We start from the raw sequence: 26338 nt of genomic DNA on the forward strand, positions 1-26338 counted from the left end.
CCGATGGGGAGCCGGAGGACAGAGGGGCCCTCCCCGTGCGATGTGGGGCAGGACAAAGATCTTCAGGTGGCCGACCAAGACTTTGGGGGCGAACCTCCCCAGCGCGGAGGGTCCAGCTTTAAGGCCTCCCCGGCAGGAGGGGCAGCATCTGCGCTGGGGGGCGAGTCCCGGGAGCCCCGCCAGCCCCGCCCGGCAGCCTCAAGGCCGGGGTGGAGGCGGAAAGAGCTGCCCGCGATGCTGCCCTCCCTGCCATGGAAACGGCGCCCGGGCTGGCCGAGGGAAGCCGCGGCAAAGGAAAAGCCGCGCTGGGGACGAGGACCTGGCCCAGGGGGCGGGGCCAATGGTGGGCTCAGGCCCTTCCCTGCCGGCCAAGGCTCCCGGGAGGGGCGGGGCTGTCAGAGGAGGCGGGGCCCGAGCGCAGCCCCGCCCCCCGCCTCGGCGCCGGACCCTCGGAGGGCTCGCTGGGCCCCGGCTGCGGGCAGGTAGGGCTCCCCTCCCGCAGCGCCAGGCCGGCCCGGCCGCCCGCCCGGAGCGCCTTCCCCGCCGGCAGGACCGCGGCTGCGGCGCCGCGCCTCGGCCCGCGTCCCCGGAGGCTGCGGAGCTGCGAGGCCTGCCGGGGGGCTGCCCGGGCCGGGCCGGGCCGGGCCGGGCTGGGCTGGGCGGACGCGGAGCCCCTGCTCAGCTGGGAAGTTACATATCGATCAATCAAATCTTTGTTCGGTCAAAGACCAGCATAAGGAGCGTGGGAGACAGTCAGTTAAAAAGCATAGAAAATACATCGGAGTCTAAGTAATAATAATGATAATATAAAAAAACAGCTAAAAGATATAGAATAGGATACTAATAGTAGGGGTAGGGGCATTAGGTGGGTGTAGGGCAGCATACAGGTTCATACACGCAGACTAGTTTACGGCACAGGCCATCATCGGACGAAATTTAATCGCTGCCGTGCGGAACCGGGCACCGGGCACGGGCACCGTTAAACGCTGTGGCAGGGCTGGTGTCTGAAGGCAGCAGGGAGGTGCGGGATTGCCCCGTGCGCCCTGGATGTTTATGCAGTGATGGTGAGGTGAGGCTGGTACGAATGTCTGTGTGGTGCAGACGCTGGAGAAGCACCTGCTCCGTTGTCCCTCCGTGTCCAGAGTGAGAGCGGCATGGTTTCTCCAGGTAAGGAGGCCTCCTGTACTGGCCTTCAAGGACAGCCGAGGGGAGGGCGTGGCACGGTGGCAGAGTAACGGCCCTCCCGTGGTTAGGTACTTTGAGTTAGCTGAGTATGTCGTAGGGCAGGCAGAGTGCCTGTTGGATTCACTGGCAGTAAAGGTTGGGGACCTGGCCAGATCCAGTTGGCACCCTGTGTCTGCTGCCCGCTATTTAAGGAGTGCTTTGGCCTGGTCAGATCCCCTGCTGAGTAGAAGACCTGGAGTAAAGCCCAGGGATGAGATTTTAGTTGCTACTGCCTGTTGCCATGTGGACTGAAAACCATCCCTCAGAGGTGATGGGGCAAGGCCAAGGGGAAAAAAGGAGAGTCTGAGCCAATGGTTGAGAATGGTCACCCACCTTCTAGCCTCCACTTTCAGGAAGCCTGTTTCAGGGTGGCATTAGAGACCCATCTGGGGACTTGAAGGGCCGATCTTAGAAATTTGGATTGTACAAGTTCTAACGGTGCGCAGTTGGAGAAGGGGCCCAGCTGGGCACCATAAAGAAGCTGTGCTATTGGCTTGGCTTCAAATAGTTTGAGTGCTGCTGGAATATAGTGGCCACCTCTTGTCTTGAGGAATGTAAGGATGGCAGATGAGCTCCTCTGTGCATTTTCAGCAGCGTAATCCCCATGGGCTTTTTTACTGCTGGCAGAAGGAAGGACTACTGCCAGGTATTTGAAACAGGACACCTGCTCAGTCTTGTGGCCATCGATGCTCCATGAGTGGCTCTTGGGCCTTTTGACAAATGCCAGGATTTCAGTTTCCTGATAATTGAGTTCTAGCTGGTCTTCCTTGCAGTTCTGGGTTAGTGCTCTCGGTGCTCTTTTAAGGCCAAGAGGTGTCCTTGAAAGAATTGCTGCATCTTCTGCATAGAGTAGAACAGAGATGCGTCTTCCTGCAAGTTTGGGGGGTGAGCGTTTGTGTTGAGGAGATGGCCCACCGTGGAGTTGATACAGAAATTGGACCAGAGTGGGGCCAATATCCAGCATAGCTTCATGCCTTTCTCAGTTCCCGTGGTGCTGGTGGGATGGCCCTGGGGGTTACATCTTACTTCGAGTGAGGCCCCTTCATGAAGCATACGTATTAGATGAAGTAAACGTCAGTCAATCGAGGAGGCCTTCAGTTTTTCAGTTCAGTTTAGCTCGGGATATGGAATCAAAGGCTGCTTTGAAGTCTATGAAAGCGGCATAAAGGGAAGTTGTGTTGTGGGAGGAGTATTTTTCAATGAGATGTTGGAGTACTAGGCATTGATCGATGGTGGATCGGCCATCTCTAAAGCTGGCTTGCTCCTCTGCCAGTATGTTTTCTTGTTCCAGCCAGACCTGAATTTCCACTGTAGATGTCTTGCACAGAGTTTGCTGATTGTGTTGAGGAGGCTGATTGGTCTATAATTAGCAGGATCATCCTTTCCCCCTTTTTTATATATAGGGACAATGATTGCAAGCCCCCAGTTGTTGGGGGCTCGGCCACAGGTGTTGACGCAGATAAAGACTGAGGCCAGAGTAGGGGCCCATAATCCCAAGTTGTTTTTAATAGCCTCGGGATGGATTAGATCTTCTCCTGAGGCCTTCCCTGGTCTTAGCTGAGCAACAAGATTCTTGATCTCTGTCACTCTCACTGGTACCCACATTGGCAGATTTTCTATACAGGTAGTACTCATTTAATGACTGTTTAACAGCAGTCTGGTGTTACGATGACCTTGGGAAAAGTGCGTTATGACCTCCGAGGTCATGTGATCATGATTTGCGACTTTTTTTACAATGGCCGTTAAGCGAATCACATGGTTATTAAGTGAATTCCTGCAAAAAACTCCATTGGGGAAGCTGGATTCGTTTAACAACAATGCGATTTGCTCAACGAATACGTGATTCGCTTAATGACCGTCGTAAAAAAGGTAAAATCAGCTCCTATTCACTTAACGACCAAATTACTTAGTGACCTAAATTGGGGTCCCTGTTTTGGTCGGATAGCAAGGACTACCTGTAGTTTGGCTAGGGCGCCCACTTCCAACAGTGGTGTCCATATGCAGTTCCTGAAAGTATACCTCCCAGGTCCCTGGGGGGATGTGATGTGACAGTCCACCATGAGTGGACCATTGCTTTGAGAGCTTGGTGTGATACGCCAGAAAGAGGCTGAGTCATTGGATTTGACTGCTTGAATGAGTTGTGTCCATTTGTTTTTCATGGCTTTTTTTTTCAAAGAAACTGCTTGAGGACTGAGCCCAAAGTCTGACCTAGACAGGTAGGACCATCTCGGGAGGTTTTGGTCAAAGAATGAGATGAGCCTGCCTTTCAGGAAATGGAGGGCTGAATTGACCCCCAACATGGAGCTTTGCAGACCTTGAGGATCAGATTTACACCCTCTGTAAACCATAAAGAAACAACAGGAAACCATGCTAGGAGGATGGCCGTGTTACTCTGTGGTGGCAAAAAGAACCATGTCCATATGTGTCTACATGGGATATACGATCTGTATGTATGGACCTACCTAATACATACAAGTCCTGCGGTGGTCCTCGCAGTGTCTCTCACATGTAATTTGCGTCACCTCCCAACCGAGCGAAAGGAAAAGACGGAGATCATACCAGTTCAGGCAAGCAAATGGGGAGCAACAGGGACTCTATTAATCTTGCTAAGAAATGGGGAGGGGAGATCTCAAGTCAGATTCAGAGGGAAAATCGCAGCGTTGCTTTGGTTTGGGTGGGGGAATTGAGGTTTGGGGGCACCTTTGTAGCTCATGTAAGGGGTCTCCTAGCTATTGTTTGGGCTATTTTTGGAGCTGGAGAACAAAACTTCCTCTCTTCTTCACTTCTTTTTCCTTCATCCAACAGATGCCGCCTGGAAAAACTTGTGCCAAAAGTTTTGCTTGCAAATTGTCTCTGGTTAGAAAGCCCTGCAAGGGAGCAGCCCCCGGAAACCATGCAGGGGGGGGAAGCCTTCGACCGAAGGTCCCCTCAGGGGAAGCTGCGGAGATTCTCCACATGCTCCGAGTGCGGGAAATCCTTTGCTAACCAGTCCCTCCTTTTGATCCACCGGAAGGTGCACACGGGGAATGGATCGCATCTGTGTTTGGAGTGTGGGAAATCCTTTCCTGGAGTGTGGGGCTTTGCCAAGCATCTCAGGAGCCACCCTGGAATAAGGCCCTACAAATGTGGAGAGTGCGGAAAGCGTTTTGCTAAAGGCTCGGACCTTGGAGCCCATCAGCGAATCCACCGGGAAAAGAGGCCTCAGGAATGCTGGAAGCGCCGCAAAGGTTTTCCTGAGAGATGGTGTCTTTCTAGGCCTCAGAACAGCCCAACTGAAGAGAAGCCCTGCAAGTGTGTGCAGTGTGGGCTGTGCTTTTCTCAAACATCTGAGCTTCTTAAACATCAGCAAATCCACACCGGAGAGAAACCTTATAAATGTCTGGAGCGTGGCAAATCATTTAATCAAAAATTGATCCTTAAGAACCATGAAAAATTTCACACAGGAGAGAAACCTTACAAATGTGGGCAATGTGGGAAGGGCTTTACTCAGAAGTCACAGCTTCAGGTCCATGACAAGATTCACACAGGGATAAAATCTTATAAATGCTTCGAGTGTGGAAAACGTTTCGCTCGAAGTTCATCTCTTTGGCGTCATAACAAAACACACAATGGGCAGAAAAATGAAAAGTGCCTAGAATGTGGGAAATCTTTTTCCCAGAAATCACACCTGGTGCGACATCAGAGAATTCACACTGGAGACAGACCCTATGAATGCCTAGAATGTAAGAAACGATTTGTGGATTCTTCTGAACTTCGGCGACACCAGAAGGGGCACAGAGGAGAGAAACCCTACAAATGTGGGGAGTGTGGAAAAAGTTTTATTTCAGCAACACAGGTTCGGATTCATCAGAGAATCCACACAGGGGAGAAACCATACAAGTGTGTAGAATGTGAGAAATATTTTGCTCAAAAGTCTGGACTTTGGGAACATCAGAAAATTCACACAGGGGAGAAGCACTATCAATGCATTGAGTGTGGAACATTTTTTCGTACAACATCTGGCCTCAGATGTCATGTAAAAGTTCATACGGGGGAAAAAAATTACAAATGTTTAGACTGTGGGAGGGCATTTGCTTGTTCATCATCCCTTAGAAATCACAGCCGCCTAATGCATATAGGAGAGACGCCCCATAAATGCTTGGAGTGCAATAAATGTTTCTCCAGAAAAGCAACTCTTTTGAAACATCAGAGAATTCATACTGGAGAAAAACCTTATCAATGTCTGGAGTGTGGGAAATCTTTTCCTTACAAAGAATGTCTTAGAAACCATGAGAGAATTCACACAGGAGAGAAACCTTACAAGTGTGTGCAATGTGGGAAGGACTTTACTCGCAACTCACAGCTTCGGGTCCATGAGAAGATTCACACCGGAATAAAATCTTATAAATGCCTTGAGTGTGGAAAATGTTTCACTCAGAATTCATCTCTTCGGAGCCATGAAAAAACACACAGAGGGGAGAAAAGGAAAAAGTGCCTAGAATGTGGGAAATCTTTTTCCAGGAAATCAAGCCTGGTGCGACATCAGAGAATTCATACCGGAGACAGACCCTATGAATGCCCAGAATGTGAGAAACGATTTCTGGCTTCTTCTGAACTTCGGAGACACCAGAAGGGGCACAGAGGAGAGAAGCCATATAAATGTGGAGAGTGTGGAAAAAGCTTTTCACAAAAACAATACCTTGGAAGGCATCAGAGGGTCCATACAGGAGTGACACCATATAGATGTATAGAATGTGGGAAATGTTTTTGTCAAAAGACAGTACTTTCAGAACATCAGAAGATTCACACAGGAGAGAAGCCCTATCAATGCATCGAGTGTGGAACGTTTTTTCGTCGGAAATCAAACCTCACACGTCATATGAAAGTTCACACAGACGAAAAAGATTATAAATGCTTAGACTGTGGGAGAGCATTTGCTTATTCATCATCCCTTAGAAATCACAGTCGCTTAATGCATATAGGAGAGACGCCCCATAAATGCTTGGAGTGCAATAAATGTTTTTCCAGGAAAGATACTCTTTTGAAACATCAGAGAATTCATACCGGAGAAAAACCTTATCAATGTGTACGGTGTGGGAAATCTTTTGTTCACAAAGAATATCTTAGAAAGCATGAGAGAATTCACACAGGAGAGAAACCTTACAAGTGTGGGCAATGTGGGAAGTGCTTTACTTGGAAATCAAAGCTTACAGTTCATGAGAAGCTTCACACAGGAATAAAATCACACAGAGGGGAGAAAACCAAAAAGTGCCTAGAATGTGGGAGATGTTTCTCCCAGAAATCACACCTGGTGCGACATCAGAGAATTCACACCGGAGACAGACCCTATGAATGCGCAGAATGTGATAAAAGATTTGTGGAGTCTGCTGAACTTCGGAGACACCAGAAGGGGCACAGAGGAGAGAAGCCATATAAATGTGGGGAATGTGGGAAAAGTTTTATCTCAGCAACACAGTTTCGGATTCATCAGAGAATCCACACGGGGGAGAAGCCGTTCAAATGTGGGGAGTGTGGGAAATGCTTTTCCCAAAAACAACACCTTGTAAAGCATCAGAGGGTCCATACAGGAGTGAAGCCATACAAATGTGTAGAATGTGGGAAATGTTTTGCTCAAAAGGCTGGACTTTGTGAACATCAGAAAATGCACACAGGGGAAAAGCCCTATCTAGGCACTGAATGTTGAACATTTTTTTGTAGTGGGTCAGCCCTTAGAAGTCATATGAAAGTTCACACAGGGGAAAAGATTACAAATGCTTGTCGGTCCCTTAGAAATCACAGCTGCCTAATGCGTATAGGAGAGACGCCCCCTAAATGCTTGGAGTGTGTTTTTCTCAGAAAGGTGGTCTTTTGCAGCATCAGAGAATTCACGCTTTAGAAAAATTTATTGGTGCTTAGAATGTGGCAAACGTTTCTCCCGCTAATCAGATCTTCAGGTGCACTTGGGAAATCACACAGAAGAGAAAGCTTACATGTGTGTAGCGTGAGAAAGCTTTTCCTTGCCAATCGAAAATATTTATTTATTTATTTACTTATTTATTTACTTATTTATTTATTTATACATCACATTTATATAGCCGCCCATCTCACACAAAGTATGCACCACAGAATCCAAACTGGAGAAAAACACTTCAGTTGTGAACAATGTGGGAAATGGTTTTCCTCAAAATTCACATGTTAGGGTTCAGTTAGGGTTTTGAATGTGGAAAATTTGTGGAATGTCAGACTTCCAGAGCCCCCAAGGAATCCACAAAAAAGAGAGAGAAATCTTTTGTGGCAAATCTTTTTCCCAGGTAAGTGCACCAAAATGTCCACACAGAAGAGGGACCAAAAATGGATCAGCAGAAATCACGTTTGTTTACATATCAGAGGATCCAGACCGGAGAGAAACCACACAAGTGCTCTGAGTGTGGGAAATCATGTGCTTCAAAGGCCAATCTTTTGCGTACATTTAAAACTTATCAATGTTTGCAGTGTGGAAAATGTTATGCCAAAAACATCTCTTAATAAGCACAAGAAAGCTCATAATTCTGGAGCAGTGTGTAAGGAAAATGCTTTCCTCACACAGCAACTGTGACACATGAGAGAAATACTGTCTGAACGGGGGGAAAGATTGCTCAAATGACGAGTATCTCTAAATGTCTCCACCACAACCCTTACCTGCCCTCATTTGTACTCTTGTATTCACACACGGAAGAACCCCCAAGAGACTCTTCCCCAGAACAGAAGAAGGAAACCCTGTTTAGGCTCCTAAGGTAAAGAGAGGTCACGGAAGTTGCCTTCTGATTGCATTGCAACTAAACGAAAGGGAGATCCCACTGTGCTCTTGGATATGTATTTACCTCCCAGATCATCTTAGAGTTCCTGGTGGTCTCCCATGTAACACTGCTGGGCTTTCCAAGAGTAGCCGAGGCTGTCCAGGTGTGGCCTCCTACCTGAGTCCAGGCTCAGAAAAACACAATTAAAGGGAGTCTCTTAGGCCTGGCAAGATGGTAAAAAAGAAAGTCATGTGTCTGGTTAAAAATAAAGGATATTTTCAAGAGCTTCACACAAAAATTGCAAAGCGGGAAAGGATTTGCATTAGCCTCCTGTAAGCCACCAAAAGTCTTTTTGGAATTAGGCAGCTTTAAGAAATCTAATAAATAATTAAGTATCCTACAGCGCAGCAGACAGAAGCTAAGACAATAAAGAAAGTGAGGAAGAGGAAGTCCATGTTGAAGAACCAGAGAAAGATCACGATGCTTAAGGAAAAGCTGGGGAAGGTCTACCTTGGACCAGAAAGGCCACATGTGCAATGTCTATGCTGTAAAGTCTCCATAGAATATTTTTTAAAAATAGTGATTTTGTTCCCCCCCTTCTTCCTCTTTTACCCTGGGCGGCAAGGATTGAAATTCCTGGGTGTGAAAGATTTTATCCACCAGGAAGTGTTTTTTTTTAATGAATTCCCTTCTTTTGTTATTCTACAAGTAGGAAATATAAATATGGGGATAAGAATTAGGAAAGCCATATGAGCGTAGGGTGAATTAAAGGGAACCTCTGCTTGTGTTAGCAAGTAGGAAAATCCAGTGAAAGGAAGAATAAATATTAAAGAATAGTCCCCACTGAAATGAGAAAACCTTAATTTTTTATTTTTTAGAATCCATGAACACTTCATTCTAGCTCTTGAAGTATTGAATGGAGATATAAAACAGGATGAGAGAATTGCTTGAGAGAAAATGACAAGAGAAATAGATAAACTAAGGGCATTTGCTGATCAGTTGGTGGTAATTTTGGAAGCCCCTTTGGAAGGAATAGAAATATTAATGGAAAAATTAAAGCATTTTGGTGTGTTAGCTAGTTTTAAAATGAATACCCAAAAGACGAACAATATGAAAATGGAAGACCGAATAGAAATAATGGAAAAAATGATTTTAAGATTGAGACAAAAGTAAAACAATTGGGTAATATTCTGACTAATATAAATTGTATGTTATTTCAAAAGAATCCTGTGAAGGCATGGAATGAAATCAAGGATATGTTAAGATGGGAAGAATTACAATTGTCATTGTGGGGGAGAATTTCTGTGATAAAAATGCATGTATTACCTAGAATGATGTTTCTGTTTCTAACAATACCTATCCTGACAACTGATGCACCCTTTAAGCAATGGCAGAAAGATATATCTAGGTTTATACGGCAGGGGAAAAAAACGAAGAGTTCAAATTAAAACTCTTCAAGACGCAAAGGAAAGAGGAGGATTGGGATTTCCTGAGTGGAGATTGTATTTTCCAGGCTTCTGTTTGGTTTGGATGAAAGAGTGGGTGTTGCTGAGAAGAGAATTTTAAAATTAGAAGGGCACGACCTGAGGTTTGGATGGCATGGTTGGTTATGGTATGATAAGGTGAAGATTAATGTAGACTTTAAAAGTCATTATCCTCAAAGTGCCATATTGAGAATATGGAATAGTTACCAACCCAGGCTGTGTCTGAAAACGCCTTTGTGGGTCTTGGCACAAGAAGCATTTTATAGAAAAGGAACAGCAGGCAAAGAGTAATGGTTACAATATCAAGAGTTGTGAGAACAAGAACATGGAGAACCCAAGATGAAGTCAAGAGATCAATTGACTGCCAATGGATTTAGTTTTCAATGGTCTTGATATGTACACATAAAGGAAAGATTTAAAGTAGAGACAAGGACATTTGGAACTGAACAACATAAGACAGAATTTGAAACTGAATTATTGTATGTGCAAATGATGAACTTGTAGTTGCTGAAATGTATAAGCTTTTACTGAAATTTGAAACGGAAGAAGAACAATTTAAAGAGTGTGTGATAAAATGGGCCAAGACCTTTGGTTAGAATGTACAGATGGAGCAATGGGAAAATATGGGGCTGAAAGGACTGACATTCTCATTGTGTTACAATTTAAAAGAGAATTTTTATAAAATGATGTACTGTTGGTATATGACACCAGGAAAATTATCTAGAATGTATAAAGGTACTTAAAATCTATGTTGGAAATGTGGAAAACATGAAGGGTCAGGTTATCATGCTCGGTGGACTCGTAAAAAAGCTAGAAAATGTTGGGTTCAGATCCACATGGAATCAAAACGCAGGACCCGAAGTAAATAATCAAGGCTCACTGCACTGTCTATTATATAAACAGCATGTGCTGGAGGGGACCCCACGAAAAAGATAGTGAGAGACACCCTTGCAAATAAAATATATAGATTTCAGAAAAGGGGAAGGAAGGATGCAGGCATGAATATTCACGAGTAATCGATCTTTGGTGACTTCCTGCCCCTCTGCTTCGAAGGAAACACTTGTCTTAGCGAGAAGTTCGAAGGGAAAGGACAATTTAGGGTGCCAAGATGCCTGGAAGAAGACTTCCTTCAATGGCATCTGGAGGACAGTTTGATGGGTTGCCCTGGGAATGCTCTGATGAGATGTGCAAAAGGCTGGTGTGACCTAGATGCTAAGTCAGCTGCAAGGCCATTGCAAATTCTCTCTGTAACAGTGTGATTGAAATAATCCCATTCGTCTGAAAACTTATTTTCCTCACATACATATAATACTACAAAGCATTTTAAAGCATTTAATTTTCGACTGAAACCAGGCCTTTTCTTCCTGGGACTAATGGACAGACAGCTAGAAAGACTTAGGGAAGGCTGTTTTTGTACATGATGACTGTATTGAGATTATGATATGTACAAAGATGGAAAGACTCTGAAATGCCCCCAAGGGGAGAGTGGTTGGCGACAGCGACAGCATTTGCAAAGGTGGCCAAACTGACTTGTCTGATTAGGGAAAAGGCAAGAACCACATTTACTAGGGAGCGGAAACCCTTTATGGACGTTTTGCTGAAAATGGGAAAAAATGACCTTGTGATTTATGGGTCTGATGGTTAGAAAGGGTAGAATACGGAACGAAGGGAGTTACGATGTAACCTTAGAGAATAAAATATAATCGCATTTATAACTGATCAGAAGCCACTCTTATAAAAATGTTCACATCTTTTTTCTGTGTCTTTTGCTTCTTTGTTATTTACTTATCACTTTTGTTTCCTTTGTTTCCTAAAGTTGTATTGTTCTTATTCTGTAAGAAATTTCTCCATTAAAAAATTATTGAAAAATAATTTTGAATCCTTGAACTTTTTAGAGTTGCTTTGAAGTTCTTTACCATCAGAAATGTGCTGGAAATTGTGGGAAATGCTGGGGGTGAGAGGTTTGTTTTGTAAGCAAAAGCAGGTTGTTTTGCTGTTGTTTTAAAGATTGTTTACCACTTCCAATAAATGTTAATCACTTTGCTTTTCCATGCATGGATGGATGGATGGATGGATGGATGGATGGATGGATGGATGGATGGATGGATGGATTTATTTATGTATAAATTTGTATGCCGCCCATCTCCCCCCAACGGGTGACTCTGGGCGGCTCACAGTTAAAATCAAAAACCCCCTCAACAATTAAAAATCCCCCATAAATAGTTAAAATAAATTAACCCATTAAAAATCAAATTGTGATGGAATGGAATTATGAAGGCCAGACTCAGGGAGGAAAATATGCTCTTTCGTCTCCTGAGGAGCGAGGGAGAGATAAGAGGATGAGGCTGGCACCTCCCTGAGGAATTCACACTGTTGTGACTGGCTGACTTTGGGAACTGGGGTTTCAGTCTGGGAAGATTCTTGCTAGAGGTTGTAGCTAATAAACATTGCTGGACTGAATTTACATGGTCTCTTGGAGTTCCTTGGGCTAGGCCTGACATCAATCTTCAATTGATGTCAATCACCGCACAAGCCACCTCCACTGATGTGAGCCCCCATCCGGCCCCCAGGCCTTCTGGCATAGCCAGGATTTCACCCCTTTCCTGAAGGCCATGCGCGTGGGGGCACACCGCACCTCGGGAGGCAGATTGTTCCATAGGGCGGGGGCCACAGCAGAAAAGGCCCTCTGCCTAGACCCCACCAGTCGAAATTCCTTGACCAGTGGGGTCTGCAACATGCCCTTTCTGTCGAACCGAGTGGGGCGGGCTGAAGTAGCCGGGGCAAGACGGCTCCTCAGATAACCTGGTCCTGTGCCATGAAGGGCTTTAAAGGTGATGACCAGCACCTTGAATTGGACCCGGAAGCAAACTGGCAACTAGTGCAGCTCGCGTAACAGCGGTGTTACATGTGCCCCCCAGGGGCATTCAGAACTGTCCACGCCGCCGCGTTCTGCACCAGCCGTAGCTTCCGGATACTCTTCAAGGGTAGCCCCATGTAGAGCGCATTGCAGTAATCCAACCAGGAGGTGACCAGAGCATGAGTGACCGTGCGGAGGGCCTCCTGATCGAGGAAGGGGCGTAGCTGCTGCACAAGACGAAGTTGCGCAAAGGTCCTTTATAGTTACAGTTGTCATTGTCAATGCTGCAATGTGCAGTAACTGCCTGGGCAGTGTAGCTGGTCATGGAAACTCTAGTAGGAAAAAAATATCTAGAAAGAGCAGAGAAGAAAGAACAAGCTGTCAATAAAGAAAATGGTATAGCAACGCAAGGAAAAAGATGCTGGTCCTGGAGCACTTCCTGGCCATCCTGCTCCTGGAGATGGAGCGCTGAGTTCGGGAAGGTGATCTGGCCAATTGCCTGCAGTCTCTGGCTTTGGCCGAGGATTTTCCAAGTCAACCCCCAAAAGGCGGGAGATGGGAAGAGCCAGTGAGCGTCAGACATCTTGGGGGTTCAGCAGGGTGCATGTCTGAGGTGAGGCCACGCTGCAATTACATATTGGGATGTAGATCAAAATTTGATAATGAGACTCATCAATGTATAAATCATTCTATTGGAAAGTTTGGGCGGAAGCTGGGATGTCAGTCAGTCAACTTTATTACAGTCAATTAGACCAGTACAATATTAAAAGGAAGGGAAAGACATGAGGTATGTCCAATCCAAATAAAAGATTATATATCCGAAACTATTCTAGTCAAGATACTTGTCAATTATAATTTAAAAAGTCATTTTACAATAATTTATGCACCATGGGTTAAATATAGAAACACAAAATGCTTATATCAATTTTTCACTACGATACGTCGGCTCTTGAGAGCTGCTGCACAGAATCTTGCCACCTGCGCTGTAACAGTACTCCACTCATCTTTAAGAAGAATTTGAAGATATTTGGTGTCCGAATGGCCAGGATATCTGCTAATCGTTGGAGAAATAATTTTGATCGTATTTCTCTATAAAATGGACACCGTAAGAGGACATGCCCGGTGGTTTCCACTTCCCCAGAACCACACGGACACTGCCTTTTAGCCAGTTGATCTCCCTTATATTTACCGTCCAGCACGGCTGAGGGGAGTACGTGACATCGGGTGAGTGAAAAGGCCCTCCGGTAGTTCGCTACCTCTAGCTGATTAAGATATCTGGCGGCGGCTACAATATATCTAGTGGATTCTGGGGCCAAGAACGATGGAACTTTTTCTAGATCGGCTTGCCTCTCCACGTCTTCCACCCTTTGCTCAGGTTCAATTTTGCCCTGTCAAAGCCCAGCTGGAGTAACGAGGACGGGGAGACGCCTAGCCTTGCAAGATTACCCTCAACAGCCTTGATCCATGAAGAAACAAATGTATCTTGAAGAATTAATGGAGCAAGGCCTTGAGGGAAAAGGTTGAGTTTTAACCATAGATTTAAAGATGACAGGCAAATTCTTGATTCGACCTTTAGAAGGCCGGTCTCCAGGCGCAAGCAGGCATTTGAAACACAGCGAGGCAATTGTAAGATTGCTCTTAAAAATTTGGACTGGACTCTCTCCAGGGGTAAGAAGGAGGAGGAGGAGGGTGAAGCTGGGATGATGGTTTTAAGTCAACTCTAAGTAAGGAGTTTTGTCTTTCCTAATTTTTTTAAGTTTAAAAATTGTTTGTTAAGTATGTATGCTTAAAATAATTTTTAAAAAATTAAGAAAACAAGATAGCACAAAAACTCACCATGACAAAATATAATACTATCCCGGAAACAGCAAAGTAATTAAAATTTATTAGAGGCACAAGCGATATTGAAAATTAAAAAGCTTCTTTGGCTTAGAAAACAATTTTTTTGTCACCCTCCTTATTTTTAACAAAGAAAGTCAAAGCAAGTATGAACTGCTCAGATGTTCAGTAACTAAGATTTTTTTTTTGAAGTGTAATTTTACAAATTACCAGTTGCCAGTGTTTCATATATGCAACATTCTTCTTTAGTCTTTACATTATTCTTTCTTTGGCCTGAATTTTCCCACTTGCTAACATGAAAAGTGGTTACCTTTAATTCAGCCATACCTTGACATAAATTTTCTAACAGTGATCCGCATATTTATGTAGAATAAGTAACAAAAGAATGGAATTAATGAAAAACCACCCACTTCCTGGTAGATAAAACTGTTCACACCAGGAATTTTAGCATCTCTTTGGACAAAAGATAGAAAGGTGGACAAAAGAAGAAAAAGATGAGTGGAAGATCATCTCTGGTTAAATAATTAAATATTCAAGGGAGGCTTTATGCTGTAGTCATTGTGAAAGAGGGTTTTATGGTCCAAGGTAGATCCGCCCTGGGTGGAATTTTCCTCCTTTCCCCGAAGAAGCATCACGACCTCCCCTCTGGCCCTCCAATTCAGAGCTCAGCCCGGCCACGATTTCCAAATCCTCCAGAACGGAGCCCCGGCAGGAGGCTGCTGGGTCCCGATCCAGCAACACCCGCTCCCCTCTGTGGAGTGCATGGCCATATCTTCCAAGTCTGCTGGTCTCTGCACAAGCGAAACGAGAAAGCCTCAGAGGCCAACAAGGATGCTGAACATAGGTATAAATGACCTGGAAGAGGGATTAGAAAATAGGATTATATTATTTGAAGATGGCCGGGTGACCTTGGGCCAGTCCCTCTCTCTCAGCCCCAGGAAGAAGGAGGCAAAGGCAAACCACATCTCAAAATGTTGCCAAGAACACTGCAGAGACTTGCACAGGGAGCCGCCAGGAGCAGGACTGACTCTGAAAAATTCAGAGCTACCTTTCTCCTTGCGGGGAACAGCTCTCCTTGCAGAGGAGCCCTCGCTGTGCGATGCGGGGCACGACGAAGATCCTCAGGTGGCCGACCGAGACCTTTGGGGGGCGACCCTCCCCAGCGCGGAGGGTCCAGATTCAATCCCCCCCCGCCAGGAGGGGCAGCATCTGCGCTGGGGGGCGAGTCCAGGGAGCCCCGCCAGCCCCGCCCGGCAGCCTCGAGGCCGGGATGGAGGCGGAAAGAGCTGCCCGCGATGCTGCCCTCCCTGCCATGGAAACGGCGCCCGGGCTGGCCGAGGGAAGCCGCGGCAAAGGAAAAGCCGCGCTGGGGACGAGGACCTGGCCCAGGGGGCGGGGCCAATGGTGGGCTCAGGCCCTTCCCTGCCGGCCAAGGCTCCCGGGAGGGGCGGGGCTGTCAGAGGAGGCGGGGCCCGAGCGCAGCCCCGCCCCCCGCCTCGGCGCCGGACCCTCGGAGGGCTCGCTGGGCCCCGGCTGCGGGCAGGTAGGGCTCCCCTCCCGCGGCGCCAGCCCGGCCCGGCCGCCCCCCCGGAGCGCCTTCCCCGCCGGCAGGACCGCGGCTGCGGCGCCGCGCCTCGGCCCGCGTCCCCGGAGGCTGCGGAGCTGCGAGGCCTGCCGGGGGGCTGCCCGGGCCGGGCCGGGCCGGGCTGGGCGGACGCGGAGCCTCTGAGGGGCGCCGAGCGAGCCTGGCCCGCGGGAGGGGAGGGGAGGGGAGGGGGGAGCCCTCGGCGCTGGAGGGCGGAGCGGAGGGTCCCGGCGGCCCCTGCGGGCCTCCCGTGTCCGTCGGGGGTCCTCGGAGGAGGAGGGGCTTCGGGGGCCCGGGCTGAGCCCGGTTCTCCCGCCCGGGAGGGACCCCCTTCCTCGGCGCCTCGTCTGGACGGAGAGGGAGGATTTCCCCGCTTTCAGGCCAGCAAAACCGGCCCTGCTGGCGAGCGGTGGGAGAAGCCCTGGAGAGACTGGGGGAAAGGGAGGGAAGCAGCAGCTGAGGTGTGAGGGAGGGGAGGGAGAAGTGTTAGTCTGTGGTGGCAAAAAGAGGCATGTCCACATATTCCTACGTGGGATGTACGATCTGTATGTATGGACCTATGTGACGCACGTCCTGCCGTGGTCCTTGGTGTGTGACACAAGTAATCTATATCACCTCCCAACCGAGTGAAAGGAAAATGCGGAGATCATAACAGTTCAGGCAAGCAGATGGGGAGCGACAGGGACTCTTATTAATCTTGCTAAGAAATGGGGAGAGGAGGTCTCAGGTTAGATTCAGAGGGAAAATCCCAGGGTTGCTTTGATTCGGACTGGGGGAATTGAGAGTTTCTGGGCACCTCCATAGCTCATGTAAACTGTCTCCCAGCGATCATTTGGACTATTTTAGTAGCTGAAGAATGAAACTGCACTTCTTTTCCTTAATCCAACAGGTGCCGCCTGGAAAAACTTGTGCCAAAAGTTTTGCTTGCAAATTGTCTCTGGTTAGAAAGCCCTGCAAGGGAGCCGCCCCCGGAAACCATGCAGGGGGGGAAACCCTTCGACCGAAGGTCCCCTCAGGGGAAGCTGCGGAGATTCTCCACATGCTCCGAGTGCGGGAAATCCTTTGCTCACCGGTCCCTCCTTTTGATCCACTGGAAGGTGCACACGGGGAATGGATCGCATCTGTGTTTGGAGTGTGGGAAATCCTTTCCTGGAGTGTGGGGCTTTGCCAAACATCTCAGGAGCCACCCCGGAATAAGGCCCTACAAATGTGGAGAGTGCGGAAAGCGTTTTGCTGAAGGCTCGGATCTTGGAGTCCATCAGCGAATCCACCGGGGAAGGGAGCCTCAGGAATGCCGGAAGCGCCAGAAACGTTTTCCTGCGAGATGGTGTCTTTATAAGCCTCAGAACAGCCCAACTGAAGAGAAGCCCTGCAAGTGTGTGCAGTGTGGGCTGTCCTTTTCTCAAACATCTGAGCTTCTAAAACATCAGCAAATCCACACCGGAGAGCAACCTTATAAATGTCTGGAGTATGGCAAATCATTTAATGAAAAATTGATCCTTAAGAACCATGAAAAGATTCACATAGGAGAGAAACCTTACAAGTGCTGGCAATGCGGGAAGGGCTTTACTCAGAAGTCACAGCTTTGGGTCCATGAGAAAATTCACACAGGAGTAAAACCTTATAAATGCTTTGAATGTGGAAAAAGTTTCACTCGAAGTCCATGTCTTTGGAGTCATAAGAAAACACACAAGGGGCATAAAAATGAAAAGTGCCTAGAATGTGGGAAATCTTTTTCCAGAAAATCAACTCTGGTGCGACATCAGAGAATTCATACCGGAGACAGACCCTATGAATGCCCAGAATGTGAGAAACGATTTGTGGATTCTTCTAAACTTCGAAGACACCAGATGAGGCACAAAGGAGAGAAATTCTATAAATGTGAAGAGTGTGAGAAATGCTTTTCTTGGAAGCCACATCTTGGTTCACACCAGTGTGTCCACATGGGTAAGAAACCATACAAGTGTATAGAATGTGGGAAATGTTTTGCTCAAAAGGCAGGCCTTTGGGAACATCAGAATATTCACACAGGGGAGAAGCACTATCAATGCATCGAGTGTGGAACATTTTTTCGTACAACATCTGGTCTCAGACGTCATGCGAAAGTTCACACAGGGGAAAAGAATTACAAATGCTTAGACTGTGGGAGAGCATTTGCTTATTCCTCATCCCTTAGAAATCACAGCCGCCTCATGCATATTGGAGAGACACCCCATAAATGCTTGGAGTGTCATAAATATTTTTCCAGGAAAGCAACTCTTTTAAAGCATCAGAGAATTCATACTGGAGAAAAACCTTATCAGTGTCTCGAGTGTGGGAAATCTTTTCCTCAAAAAGAAAATCTTAGAAACCATGAGAGACTTCATACAGGAGAGAAACCTTACAAGTGTGCGCAATGTGGGAAAGGCTTTTCTTGGAATTCAAAGCTTAAAGTGCATGAGAAGATTCACACAGGAATAAAACCTTATAAATGTTTTGAGTGTGGAAAAAGTTTTACTCAAAGTTCATCACTTTGGAGTCATAAAAAAACACATAATGGGCAGAAAAATGAAAAGTGCCTAGAATGTGGGAAATGTTTGTCCACCAAATCAAGCCTGGTGCGACATCAGAGAATTCACAGTGGAGACAGACCCTATGAATGCCCAGAATGTGAGAAACGATTTTTGGAGTCTGCTGAACTTCGGAGACACCAGAAGGGGCACCGAGGGGTGAGGCCGTATAGATGTGAGGAGTGTGGGAAAAGTTTTATTTCGCTAGCACAGGTTCAGATTCATCAGCGAATCCACACAGAGAAGCTATACAAGTGTGGCGAGTGTGGGAAATGTTTTTCCCAAAAACAATATCTTGGAAGGCATCAAAGGGTCCATACAGGAGTGAAGCCATACAAGTGTGTCGAATGTGGGAAATGTTTATCCACCAAATCAAACCTGGTGCGACATCAGAGAATTCACAGTGGAGACAGACCCTATGAATGCCCAGAATGTAAGAAACGATTTGTGGAGTCTGCTGAACTGCGGAGACACCAGAAGGGGCACAGTGGAGAGAAGCCGTATATATGTGGGGAGTGTGGGAAAAGTTTTATTTCGCCAGCACAGGTTCTCATTCATCAGCGAATCCACACAGGGGAGAAGCCGTACAAATGTGGGGAGTGTGGGAAATGCTTTTCCCGAAAACAGCACCTTGGAAGGCATCAGAGGGTCCATTCAGGAGTGAAGCCATACAAGTGTGTAAAATGTGGGAAATGTTTTCCTCAAAAAGAATATCTTAGAAACCATGAGAGACTTCACACAGGTGAAAAACCCTATAAGTGTGAGCAGTGTGGGAAGTGCTTTCCTCAGAACTCACAGCTTTGGGTCCATAAGAAGGTTCACACAGGAATAAAATCTTACAAATGCTTCGAGTGTGGAAAATGTTTCACTCGGAGTTCAACTCTTCGGAGCCATGAGAAAACACACAGAGGAGAGAAAAAGAAAAAGTGCCTAGAATGTGGAAAATGTTTTTCCCAGAAATCACACCTGGTGCGACATCAGATAATTCATCAGAGAATGCAGAGACAGAATGTGAGAAACAATTTGTGGACTTCAGAGACACCAGCACAGACGATGGAAGCCGTATAAATGTGTTGAATGTGGGAAGAGTTTTATGTCAGCAACGTAGGCTCTCATTCATCTCTGAATCCACACAGGGTAGAGGTCATACCAATGTGTCAAGTGTGGAAAATGCTTGCTCAAAGGCAGGACTTTGTGAACATGAGAAAACACACACAAGGGAGAAACCTTAACAATGCACTGAGTATGGAATTTTTTTTCATAGCACATCAGCCCTTAGAAGTCATATAAAAGTTCACATAGGGGATAAAATTACAAATGTTTAGGCTGTGGGAGAGCATTTGCTTCTCAATCATCCCTTAGGAATCACAGCTTAATCCATGCAGGAGAGAAGCCCCATAAATTCTTAGAATGTGATGAATATTTTGCCTGGGAAACTACTCTTTTGAAGCATCAGAGAATTGTTACCAGTTAAAAACCTTATGAGTGCCTAGAACGTGGCAAACATTTTACCTGATAATCAGATTTTCAGGTGCAGATAGGAAATCACACAGGATGGAAGCCTTGTAAGTATATAGAGTGTGGGATTTTCTTGCCTATCAAATCTTAATATGCACCAGAGAATCCATACTGGAGAAAAGCCCTTCAGTTGTGAACAATGTGGGAAATGTTTTTCTCAAAAGCCACACGTTAATGTTCACCAGAACATTCACTCAGTAACAAAAGTGAAATCCTATAAATATTTGATGTGTGGGAAATGTTTTTCACAATCAGGAAACCTTCAATTGCAACAGAATTATAAAAAAATACATCAATGTTGGGAGTGTAGTGAATGTTTTGATTAGGAAGCAGCATTAGTGACTCATCAGAGAGTAATGAAAAGCCAAAAGACAAACAATATGAAAATGGAAGACCAAATAGAAATGGATGGATGACAATAGATGGAAAAATGTGGTTTTACGATTGAGACACGATAAAACACTTGGGTATTATTCTGACTAATATGAATTCTATGTTCAAAATAATTCTCTGAAGGCATGGAGTGAAATCAAGAAGGATATGCTAAGATGGGAAAAATTAGAATTTTCATTGTTGGGGAGAATTTCTGTGATAAAAATGGATGTATTACCTAGAATGATGTTTCTGTTTCTAACAATACCTATCTTGACAACTGATGCACCCTTTAAGCAATGGCAGGAAGATATATCTAGGTTTATATGGCAAGGGAACAAACTGAGAATTAAATTTAAAACTCTTCAAGACGCAAACGAAAGAGGAGGATTGGGATTGCCTGTGTGGAGATTGTACGTTGCAGCCTCCTGTTTGGTTTGGACAAAAGAGTGGGTTTTGCTGAGAAATAAGAGAATATTGAAACTAGAAGGGCACGACCTGAGGTTTGGATGGCATGGTTCGTTATGGTACGATAAAGTGAAGGTTAATGTAGACTTTAAAAGTCATTATCCTTGAAGTGCAATATTGAGAATATGGAATAGATGTCAACCCAGGCTGTGCTGAAAACGCCTTTGTGGGTCTCGACACAAGAAGCATTTTATAGAAAAGAAACAGCAGGCAAAGAGTAATGGTTAAAATATTGGGAGTTGTCAGAACAAGAACATGGAGAATAGAAGATGAAGTGAAGAGATCAACTGACTGCCAATGGATTTAGTTATCAGTGGTCTTGATTTGTACACATAAGAGAAAGATTTAAAGTAGAGAAAAGGACATTTGGAACTGAACAACAAAAGACAGAACTTGAAACTGAATTACTGTATGTGCAAATGATGAACTTGTATTTGCTGAAATGTATAAGCTTTTACTGAAATTTGAAACAGAAGAACAATTTAAAGAGTGTGTGATAAAATGGGCCAAGACCTTTGGTTAGAATGTACAGATGGAAGAATGTGAAAATATGTTGCTGAAAGGACTGACATTCACATTATATTACAATTTAAAGGAGAATTTTTATAAAATGATGTACTGTTGGTATATGATACCAGAAAAAATTATCTAGAATGTAAAAAGATACTTCAAAACTATGTTGGAAACATGAAAAACATGAAGGGTCTTTTTATCATGCTTGGTGGGCTTGTTAAAAAGGTGGACAATTTTGGGTTCAAATACATATAGTGATACAAGGCATTTTAAATATTAATATTGAACTGAAAGCAGACCTTTTCTTGCTGGGACTAATGGACAGAAAACTAGAAAAGACTTATGGTAGTTTGTTTTTGTACACGGTGACTGTGTCAAGATTATTATATACAGAAAGACGGAAAGACAGTGAAATACCCACAAGGGAGGAATGATTGGCAAAGATGACAGCATATGCCGAAATGGCAAAATTGACTTGTCTGATTAGGGAAAAGACAATAACTACCTTTATTCGTGACTGGAAACCCTTTATGGGCTTTTTGCTGAAAATGGAAAAAAATGACCTTGTGATTTATGGGTTTGATGATTAGAAAGGGTAGAATATGGAAAGAAGGGAGTTTTGATGTAACCTTAGAGAAAGAGAAAAAAATATAATTGCATTTATAACTGCTGTGAAGAAAATTGGAAGCCCCTCCCTTATAACTTTTTTCTTTTTTTTTCTTTTCTGTCTCTTTTATTTCTTTATTTATCACTTTTCTTTCTTTTTCCTAAATTTGTATTGTTTTTATTCTGTAATTCCTGGACACTTGGACTTTTTAAGAGTTGCTTTGAATTTCTTTACCATCAATAACTTGCTGGAAATTGTGGGAAATGGTGGTGATGAGAGCAACAGCAGATTTTTTTTGTTGGTTTAAAGATTGCGTACCGCTTCCAATAAATTTTAATGGGTTTGCTCTTTCCTGGACGGTGTTATAGTTGTCATTGTGAATGTTTGTGATGTGTGCTGAGGAACTCCAGGATCATTTTGATCTTGTCTTTCGGGGACAAGGAACCAAGTGTGAAGTCCATAACCTCTTACCCGTATTTCATGACTTACAGTTTAATGGGCCGTTTGGAGATTTTCTCTCTATAGTGATTTTTCAGAAACATGGATACATCTCAGGAGCCAACCTGGATTAAGGTCTTACAAATGCAGAGAGTGTGGAAAACGTTTTGCTAAAGGTTTGGACCTTGGAATCCATCAGCGAATCCACCAGAGAAAGGCTTCAGGAATGCCAGAAGTGCCGCAGAAGTTTTCCTGAGAGAGGGTGTCTTTCTAGGATTCAGAACAGCCCAACTGAAGAGAACCCTGCAAGTGTGGGCTGTGCTTTTCTCAGAACATCAGAAAGTTTACCAAAGCAGAAAAATGTAGAAATGCTTGCAACGTAGCAATTTGTTGGATTGTCAATCGGGCCTCGGGAGCCAGCAAGGAATCCAGAAAAAGATAGACCGCATGAATGTTGGGAGTGCAGGAAACATTTCCCCCCAAAATACTATCCTGGCATGCAGGAAAGAGTTCACAGAGGAGAGAAACTCTATCGATGCTTCAAGTGTGGCAAATCTTTCCCCCAGTCATCTAGGTTTTGTATACACCAAAGCGTCCACACAGGAGAGAAACCCCACACATGTTCGGAGTGTGAGAAATGCTTTCCAGAGAAGTCAGGGCTACATAGACACCATAGATCCACACGGGAGAAATCACACATTTGCCTGGAGTGTACAAAATCATTAGCTCATAATGAGACTCTTGTAAGACATTTGTGAGTCCACACAGGAGAACAGCCTTAGCAATGTTTGCAGTGTGGAAAATGTTTTGCACAAAAATCTCTTAATAAACCCAAAGGAGTTCATAATTCATAATGACCAAAAAATGGTGCTGGCCCACCAAGGCTTATCTTATGGAAGGACGTGCTTTTGTGATCCAGAAATATCCAGCTGTTTTTCTTGTTTCCTTAGAAACACTTTGATCCCCCCAACTGGAGCTCATCTGCTGGTTGGAAAGGGAAGAACTAAGTGATCGATGCCTCCAGGAAAGAAAGAAATCGGGTACGATAGTTGTCGAGATGGGCATGTCCTGTTGGGCTGGGTCACCTCCTGGCCCATTTTTGCCTGTTCTGATACAGGACTGGTATCCTGACTTCATTTATTTGGGCTCCAAGATCACTGCAGACGGAGACTGCATCTATGAAATTAAAAGACGCTTGCTCCTTGGGAGGAAAGCTATGGCAAATCTAGACAACATATTGAAAAGCAGAGACATCACCTTGCATCACTGAAGCAATGAGCATGAAACTGAGCAAACTCAGGGAGGGAATGAAGGACAGGAAGGCCTGGCGCGATGTGGTTCATGGGGTCATGAAGAGTCGGATACGACTTAACAACTGAACAACAACAACTGGGTCAGGACGTGGCAGTTAAATTATTGCTCAGAAATGTCCTTAAGGTTCCGAATTGAGAGAAAACAGTAAGTTCTGGCATTTCTCTTTATTGCAGGATGGGAAAAGGAGAGCAAGGAGGGTTTTTATGAGAGGGAGAGAACCAAGCCTCAAGATACCAGAGATCTTTGTGAAGGAAGATGGAGCGAAGTTATCAGTTGCAAAGGAAGCAGCAAAGCAGAAGGACAGATTCCTTTGCCCTCAGGATGTGGAATTTCACGAAATCTCATTCCATCAGGAATATTACAAAGGCAGGAGGAAGAATGAATGCACGGTGTGTGGTCAAATCTTCACTCATCAAGTTGAGCCTTGTGACTCACCAGAGAATTCACACCGGGAAGAGACCCTATCTATGCACAGTGTGGCAAGACCTTCAATCGAAGAACGAGGCTTACCTTGCATCAGAGGTTGCACATGGGGGAGAAACTCTATAATTGTTCAGACTGCAGCAAGAGCTTTTGTGAAAAATCAAGTCTTAATGCTCACTGGAGAATTTACACAGGAGAGAGGCTTTATGAGTGCTCAAACTGTGGGAAAACTCTCAGCCATAACTCCAACCTGATTGCTCACCAGAGAATTCATACAAGACCAAAGCCTGGTACTCCAAAGGTACTCCATCTTTCTCTCTTCAGTCAAAGCATCTCTCAGAGGAGAGGATTTGTGCTGGAAGGGATCTGGGCAGTTCCTCAAACTTTAGCAATAGTATTTGCAAGGAAAGATTTACTAAACATTCGGAAATGGATACAGAAGAGGAAACATGCAAATATTTTGACTGTGCAGAGATCCAGTGAAAGTTCTGATCTTTATACACACCATACACAAATGCTTACTGTGTGGAAAAAGCTTCACTCGAAACTGGAGCCTCTTAACACATCAAAGATACCCAAAGGGAAGAAACTGTATAAATGGTCAGATTGCAGTGACTGTTTCTGCAATAAAGCAAGCTGCATCTGGTATCAGCAAATCCGCATGGGAGAGAAATGCTATAAATGCTTTATTTGCAAGAAAAGCTTCAACCAGGGTACCAATCTTTTCACCCACCAGAGGATTCACATGGGGGAAAAACTGCAGGTAGACCATGACTTAAGACAACATTTGGGATTGGAATTTCTGTCACTAAGCAATGCGGTTGTAAAGCATGACTGCATTGCTTACTGACAGCTATCCCTGCAGTCCCGGTTCCGTCATTAACTGAATCTCATGGTGATTAGGCAAGGCAACTTCCTGCTGACTTCCCACAACCAGAGTCAGTGGGGAAGCCAGCAGGAAGTTGTAATTCGGCCCGCAGGTAAGTGGCTGCTGCTGGGTGGGGGCGGGAGTAAGGTGGTGCCTGGGGTGGGGGAGGGTTGGGAAGGGTGCATGAGAGGTGCTGCACCTGTTGGAGAGCTTGCGTGGGGGTGTGGTGCCAGTCGGGGACGATGCATGGAGGTGCGCCATGGGTCAGGGAGAGTGCATGGGGGTGTGCAAGAGGTGCAGCGTGGGTTGGGGAGGTTGTGCAGGAAGTGCAACACAGATTGGGGAGGGTGCATGCAGGTGTGCAAGAGGTGCCACACAGGTTGGGGAGGTTGCATGGGAGCACAGCACAGGTTGGGGAATGTGTGTGGGGGTGCAAGGAAATGCGCAAGGATGCATGGGGGTGCAGTGATGATCAGGGCTGTGTGAGTGGCTGGTACAGCACAGTGACTGGGGAGGATGGGGGAGACTTACCAGTGACTGGTGACCTTCCCTGCCAGCTTCCCCATTGACTCTGGCCAAGCCGGCAAGGAAGATTGCAAATGGTGATCACATGATTGCAGGGTGGCTGGCAAGCTGTTGTAAGTGCAGACAGGTTGCCAAGCACCCAGACCATGATCACAACTTGTGGGGGTGCTGGGATGGCTGAGGATCAGCCATAACCATCATTTGTTCAGCACTGTTGTAACTTCAAACAGTTGCTGAACAAATGGTCATAAGTCGAGGACTACCTATATTTTGACTGTGGGAAAAGCTTTAACCAGAGTTTGCACTTGATCAGGCATCAGAAGCTCCCCACGGGAGAGAAACCATACAAGTGCTCTGAATGTGGGAAGAGTTTGATGCAGAGCCCAAGTCTTATTAGACACTGGAAAATCCATGCTAGGGAGAATATGTAGCCATTTTGAAAGTGTGGCTGTTCAGATTTGCAGGAGCATGATGCCCCAGAAGGAAAAAGGGAAAAGAAGGAACTTGGCTCAGTGAAAGGCAGTGGGTCTTACAGCAGAAGCATTTGACACAAATGTAAGATATTACCGACAGTTTGGTGTAGTGGTTAAAGGCATCAGGCTGGAAACCAGGAGACTCGAGTTTTAGTCCTGCCTTCAGCACAAAGCCAGCTGGGTGACCTTCGGCCAGTCTCTCTCTCTCTCTCTCTCAGTCCTAGGAAGGAGGCGAGCGCCAACCACTTCTGAAATCTTCCCAAGAAAACGGCAGGGACTGGGCCAGGCCAGCGCTGACTCGAAGGCACCAAGAATAATAATAAAAGGGTCGAACGCGTTGCACGCTGCAGCTCCCAACAGAAGGCACCTCGTCCGTCCGTCCGCTGCCCACGTGCTTGCCCTTCTCTCTCGTCACCTCCGCCCGCGCAAGGCTCCCCCTCCAAGCCCACAAGCGTCCTGCCCCCTTCACCTTCCAGCCCGCGACCCCCACGCTTTACACCCCCGAGGCCGCCAGCCCGCTGCGGAG

The 26338-nt window shown here is 45.7% G+C and overlaps 2 protein-coding genes and 1 long non-coding RNA gene across 4 annotated transcripts; 2 read left to right on the top strand and 1 right to left on the bottom strand.

The window, feature by feature from the left end:
• LOC148213913 (uncharacterized) lies at positions 1-11496 on the top strand. The gene is made up of 2 exons (XM_088129344.1): positions 1-482; positions 4030-11496. The coding sequence occupies exons 1-2, from the start codon at positions 4-6 to the stop codon at positions 6905-6907; spliced, it is 3357 nt and encodes a 1118-aa protein (XP_087985470.1). The 5' UTR covers positions 1-3; the 3' UTR covers positions 6908-11496.
• Positions 11497-14187: 2691 nt separating this feature from the next.
• On the bottom strand, positions 14188-26246 carry LOC148213914 (uncharacterized). Its single transcript, XR_015793661.1, has 2 exons — positions 25907-26246; positions 14188-15014 (listed from the first exon to the last, which is right to left on the bottom strand). It is a non-coding gene; the product is annotated as an uncharacterized LOC148213914 (long non-coding RNA).
• LOC112543144 (uncharacterized) lies at positions 15311-19798 on the top strand. 2 transcript variants are annotated; one of them, XM_088129365.1, is made up of 2 exons: positions 15311-15702; positions 16634-19798. In XM_088129365.1, the coding sequence occupies exons 1-2, from the start codon at positions 15455-15457 to the stop codon at positions 19359-19361; spliced, it is 2976 nt and encodes a 991-aa protein (XP_087985491.1). In that variant the 5' UTR covers positions 15311-15454; the 3' UTR covers positions 19362-19798. The 2 variants fall into 2 exon arrangements, with proteins under 2 accessions (XP_087985491.1, XP_087985492.1); XM_088129366.1 differs by lacking the exon at positions 15311-15702 and adding an exon at positions 16023-16404.
• Positions 26247-26338: the final 92 nt, after the last annotated feature.

Source organism: Python bivittatus, unplaced genomic scaffold (genome assembly GCF_059951505.1).
Source record: "Python bivittatus isolate LINGU-HERP-01145 unplaced genomic scaffold, Pbiv_v1 ctg000810_np1212, whole genome shotgun sequence".
Lineage (NCBI taxonomy): Eukaryota > Metazoa > Chordata > Lepidosauria > Squamata > Pythonidae > Python > Python bivittatus.

What these genes read in the sequence shown, in the direction of transcription:
- LOC148213913 (XM_088129344.1), top strand. Translation starts at nt 4, where the DNA reads ATGGGGAGCCGGAGGACAGAGGGGCCCTCCCCGTGCGATGTGGGGCAG. An exon ending in TGGGCCCCGGCTGCGGGCAG is followed by an intron (nt 483 to 4,029) that starts GTAGGGCTCCCC and finishes TTCATCCAACAG; the next exon opens with ATGCCGCCTGGAAAAACTTG.
- LOC112543144 (XM_088129365.1), top strand. Translation starts at nt 15,455, where the DNA reads ATGCTGCCCTCCCTGCCATGGAAACGGCGCCCGGGCTGGCCGAGGGAA. An exon ending in TGGGCCCCGGCTGCGGGCAG is followed by an intron (nt 15,703 to 16,633) that starts GTAGGGCTCCCC and finishes TTAATCCAACAG; the next exon opens with GTGCCGCCTGGAAAAACTTG.